The sequence below is a fragment of the Salvia hispanica genome, chromosome 5 (assembly GCF_023119035.1).
Source record: "Salvia hispanica cultivar TCC Black 2014 chromosome 5, UniMelb_Shisp_WGS_1.0, whole genome shotgun sequence".
In the NCBI taxonomy this organism is placed as follows: Eukaryota; Viridiplantae; Streptophyta; class Magnoliopsida; order Lamiales; family Lamiaceae; genus Salvia; species Salvia hispanica.
Window position 1 is genome coordinate 27,340,696 of NC_062969.1, and position 5,458 is coordinate 27,346,153.

General features: G+C 44.7%; 1 protein-coding gene across 1 annotated transcript; it reads right to left on the reverse strand.

The window, feature by feature from the left end:
- Positions 1 to 2,950: 2,950 nt before the first annotated feature.
- LOC125189741 lies at positions 2,951 to 4,821 on the reverse strand. Its single transcript, XM_048086980.1, has 3 exons — positions 4,459 to 4,821; positions 4,128 to 4,387; positions 2,951 to 3,668 (listed from the first exon to the last, which is right to left on the reverse strand). The coding sequence occupies exons 1-3, from the start codon at positions 4,819 to 4,821 to the stop codon at positions 2,951 to 2,953; spliced, it is 1,341 nt and encodes a 446-aa protein (XP_047942937.1).
- Positions 4,822 to 5,458: the final 637 nt, after the last annotated feature.

A 5,458-nucleotide genomic window follows, 5' to 3' on the forward strand; every position in this document is an offset into this window, starting at 1 on the left:
CCGTCAATCCGGGCAAACATTAGCTGCGTCATCGCCCGGTGGAGGTATCGAAGGACGGGGTTGCGGATGGAAGAAGACTTGGCGTAGGCCTTCATAAAGTCCTCCCCTTCGATGGTCATAGTTCTCCACATGTCGGAGTAGTCATACTCCACTTCCTCACCGGGGTTGGGGTTGTGGCACTGGAACACCTCGCACAAATCCGCCATAGTGAATGTGTAGTGGTGGTTGCCGAGGCGGAAGTCAATGGACTCGGAGATGCGGGTGCGGCGATCTTTGTTGACCTTAAGCGTACTTAGAAACTCAAGAGTGAGTCTCCGGTATGATGGTCACATCCCACAAAACATATGGCCGAGGCCATCTATAATCCCCAAAGTGGCGAGGGGAAGATCATGTGGGTATCTTGAAGGCATGGTGTCTCTAGCCGAGACTTTCTTCCACATTGCATTGTGTGCTTCCAACGGAAGGCTAATGCCATAGCTCTTCGCATTTTTCGGGCTTTCCTCTTGTTGTCATGTTCCTACAAAGAACACCAAACTCATAAAAAGAGCATCAACAAATGACAAACAAGGGTTCCTGATACGCTCGGATTTTGCACGGTTTTAAGGCCGTTATTTGGTCCCTTTTTTATGTCAAAGTCACTCTACATGTCCATTATTTGCATATTTATATCTTTTGGTATTTTGACGTGTTTTGTGAGAAATGTGCATAATTGAGCCAAAAAAGGGAGCCAAAACGCAACATCTGGAAATCTGGAGTCAGACGGCGACCGGCGACCGCCGCGAAGTTGTACGGCGACCGTCGGCGCCTGGCGGGTAGAGCAGTGCAGCGGTCCGCCTCAGAAAATTACACTTGGAAGAGACGTCTCGCTCGGCGACCGCCGGAAGTCGTGCGGCGGTCCGCCGCCGAAGGAATAGAGTCTATGGACTCCAACACGGCGACCGCCGGCCAGGGTGCGGCGGCCTGCCAGAGAAAGGCGGCAGATCCGAGATGCCCTAGATTTGCTCTAAGATTTACCATATTTTGAAGATCTTTTCCTTCTACAACAAGGATTGGCTTTCCTCTGTAAATAAAACCTCAAGCTTCATCAAATTAGAGAGCTTCTACTTGCAAAATAATTCACATAGATCAAAAGCTAGAGTACTTCAATTGTGCAAGGAGTTGGAGAAGGATTTCAATAACATCAAGAACGACAAGGATTCAACCTCTACGGGTTTTATTTGCTTTAGTTTTATGTTCAAATTGTTTTCCCTTTAATCTATGTGTTTAGCTTATTTCATTATATGTAACTAAACTCATAGGATTCTAAGGGTGTGTTAGTAACAACTTTGGTCATACAATTCCTTTTTCTATTTAATATTCGTTTTGTTTTTACTTTGTTTCTTCCCTAAGTAATTCCGATGTTGCATGATTGAGTGACGCAATCTTGCATGATTTAATATAGCTTGCTTCATAACAGTGAGAGAGTTCTAGCGAGTTAGATTCACTTAGTAGATGCTACAGTTAGCTTCCCTTAAAACGGCACTGTTAATTGAGAGTGAGGACTTTTCAAGGGTCTTAGGTAGGAGCTTTAAGGAGTTACGTGTTAGGATTGACAATCCTAATTTTGTAATCAGCGTTTGCATCACATGAGCATAAGGTAGGCGACTCGTCCTATCAAAGTAATAACTATGCTAGGGTATTGTAGTTTGGAATTTGTATAACCATAACTGTGAACGCACATCCCTGGGATTCCATTATCTCTATCGACTGTCTCTTTGTTTTATTCGCATCTAGTTGTTAATTACTTTTAATTGTTTTCTGTTTTCAAAAGTTTTCCAAAAAATTCTCGTTTCTCCAGATAGTAATTGAGTTCTAGTAGAGGATTAGACACTTTGTGATTGCCTTCCCCGTGTTCGATATCCCGGTACTGACCTTTAGCTATCCTATATATACTCTGTATACTTGCAGATTTATTTAGTGCTAATAAAAAGTGCATCAGTTCCCCCCCAAACTTGCAATCAACCAAGCAATAATCAACAAAAATAAACCATGTTGTGCAAGCTTGTAACTAACATATGTTCTATAGTGATTTATGAAGACTTCTATAACAAAATCAACACAAAAGAACACCCACAATCCATCCCCCGACGTGAATTAATCCTCCATGCAGAGATGAATCATCATAAACAACGAAACAAACAATCTCTATTATCTACTCATGTATTGCAATTCATGTAAATAATAATAACCTCACAATGCTATGAACATGATTGCAAAGTATAACAACAAAGATCAAGGAGGGATTTTATTATCAAAACACACAATTCATCACCCAGTTCACAAGTACAATCAATGAAATCATGAAATAACAACATCAAACTCACCCCCCATGTTAAAGCAAACTTCTCAACCGAACAATTCATCAAATAAAGCAAAATCCATGGAAGAATTCAAGCAAAAGCTCAGAAATTGAAGTTAGGATTCAAACCTCAATTTAGAGTGGTTGAACGATGGAAGTCCGAAAGATGAGATGCAATGGATGAATTTGAGTGAGGGTATGTGGAATTGTTGAATATTTTGAGTGGGGATCGTGTGCAAGAGAGAAAGGAGAGAAAAGATTAAGAAAATAGAAAGAAAAACTAACTCTTATATCCGTTTCGCATTACTGCCTCTCGCGTAGCGCAGCGACCACTGCAGGTTTCTCCTGACGACGGTCTCCTTCGGGCCGCTGCGGCCCATGCAGCGACCGCTCCGGCCCGCCCTAGGGCCCGGCCCTGTTCCTGCACACGTGTCAATTTAGCAGCGACCGCTGGGGATTATGCAGCGGTCGCCTTAAAATATATATTTTTTTTTTGGAAAACGAGAATAACGAAAATTAAGAGAAAAAAATAAGAAAATAAAATATTGGGTTGCCTCCCAACAAGTGCCTTTGTTTTGAAGTTGTTGGCTTGACTTGAAGTTACCCAACTAGCTAGGCGGGTTGATGACCCTGTGCTGAAAACCGTGAATTTCGTGTCAATTTCGTGCCCATCTTTCTCCACAATTTATACTTTTCCTTCGCGGTCTTGATCACGTAGACTTCTGGGTCATCATGTGATGGACTCTTCTTCTTCTTCCCCTTCGGTTTTCCCTGCGGTGTAACTTTAGGGGGGTAAGGCTTGCCCTGTTTCGGGGCTGGAGGTACAGTATTAATGACAAAGATAGAAGGGTTAGAGAAATCCTCCCCTTCTTTTGGCCCTTTAGTCTTTGTAGTATCTGTCATCATTACGACTCTGTAATCGTACTCCATGTTGGCCCTTTGTGCCTCCTTGTACTTGAACATCTCACTCTCGATTTTGTAGGTAGACTTGTTAGCATTGTCGCTAAGTGTGATTTCCCCCCTACCTACATCAATAAGCGTTTTGCTCGTGGCAAGAAAATATCTTTCGAGGATTAGTGGCACATTTTTATCAACCTTCATATCAAGTATAATGAAATCAGCGGGAAAGATGAAATCATCTACTTTTACCAATACGTCCTCGATCATGCCCACCGCCTTGATTGCGGAGTTATCGGCCAACCTAATTGTGCAGTCTGCCTTCATAAGTGGCCCGATGTTGAGCTTCTCGTAGTACTTGAGTGGCATGATGTTGATACTAGCCCCAAGATCGCAGAGTGCCTTGTCCACTTTTCCTTGGTCAATTGAACACCTGATGATGAACTGGTCGGGATCCCTCTACTTAACTGCTTTCTCCCGTTGAATTATCTCACTGCAATGAAAAGGCAACTTGAGATCGGCCTTAGTAGGCTTCTTCTTTCGCATCACAGCCTCCCTAAGTAGTTTTGCATACCTAGGTATTTCCTACAATGATTCAACGAGAGGTATGTTAATGTGAACTTTGCAGAACATATTTAGGAAGTGCTTAAATTGATCTTCAAGCTTAAACTTCCTCTTTGGCTGAAATGGGAGCACAATCCCATTGTGACGCACGAGAGCATCCTTGGGCGTCTGGCAGACTCCGGTTGCCGAAACTTCCTCTGTAGCGGCCCGCTGCGAAGCTTGCAGCGGTCCGCTGGGCGTCTGGCAGACTCCGGTTTGCACCCCAGAGCTGCTTTCTGCCCCCGCTTTCTGCTTCGCGACCCACTTTTTGTTGATGCCTGCTACTCACGATGCTGCCTTATTGTTCTCCTCAATCTTTTGTTGGACTTGATCCATCTGGGTCTTGATTGAGGTGACGACAGTTGTAAGCGTGGTAATTCCAGCCTCGAGGTTGTTCAACCTTGCTTCCACGACTCCGATCTTGGTGTCGTTGGTCTTTCTATCTTGCACTAGCACTTCAAGGATTTTCATGATCCCTGCCTCATATTTCTCCTGCTTCTTTGCGGGCTCAACAACTCCACCTTTCCCCACATTAAATCCTGCAGGGGGCTGTAAGAAATTGTTGTTAGAGTACGAAATGTTGGGGCGAGGACGGTTCCCATTATAATTGTTGTAATTACCGCCCCCCTGGTTAGGGCGATAATTGTTGTTATTGAATGAACGGTTGGGACCGCCTCCTTGTTGCACGTAGTTGACATCCTCAAGGGAGCAGCTTCAGCGTCGGGTTTTGTGACTGCTATAATGGAAGTCGGTGGTACCAGATCTTCTCTCCTCGATGTGTCCATCTGATTTACCCTAACCCTCAGCTCTGCCACTTCTTTTGCTAGGGAGTTTTCCTCATCTGTCTCTACTGCTGCAGCTCTCCTAGAGTGAAGCCTCTCCTTCGACCACCCGCGGCTGTTAGTGGCAAATTCCTCTATCACTGCCATTGCATCTGCCCCGCTTTTCCTTAGGAATCCTCCGCTGGCCCATGAATCCAACATGGCACAAATATGCTCGTTAAAGCCATTATATAATATGCCTACCTGATGATCCACGGTAAAATCATGGTTGGGGCATTTTCGAAGGAGCCCCTTGAAATGAGCTACGGCCTCGAAGGAGCCCCTCGTCTGGGCGCTGGATGAACTGGAAGATCTTACTCTTCAGTTTCAATATGGTGCCCGACGGGTAGTACTTGTCGAGAAAAGCCGCCACTATGACTTTCCACGTGGACACTTGCTCTATAGGTAGACACTCAAACCATTCCTTAGCAGAATCTATAAGGGAAAAAGGAAAGAGGCGTACCCTAATGGCATCGTCGTCGACACCATTCAATTTGAGCGTATTTGCAATCTCCACGAATCTCGATAGGTGGCGGTTTGCATCTTCCGTGGCCTTTCCTGAAAAAGGATGCTGCTCAACCCTTTGAATGAGGGGTATGCGCAGCTCAAAGTTGTTAGCGTCGACCCGAGGACCCTCGGGAAACGTAAGAACGTTCTCGTGGGTGAACATGTGCATAACAGGGAGTATCTCCTTGTTTTTCTTCTCTTGTGTTTCTCGAGCGAGCTTTTCATCCATCAAAAGTTTGACTTGGATCAGCAACCTCTCCAACTCGTTCATGTTGTCTTCCTCCGCCATTGC

Coding starts and splice junctions, on each gene's coding strand:
- LOC125189741 (XM_048086980.1), bottom strand. CDS start 4,821: ATGTTGGATTCATGGGCCAGCGGAGGATTCCTAAGGAAAAGCGGGGCA. Junction 4,388..4,458: donor TCGCCCTAACCAGGGGGGCG/GTAATTACAACA, acceptor AATTTCTTACAG/CCCCCTGCAGGATTTAATGT. Junction 3,669..4,127: donor GAGAACAATAAGGCAGCATC/GTGAGTAGCAGG, acceptor GTTCATCATCAG/GTGTTCAATTGACCAAGGAA.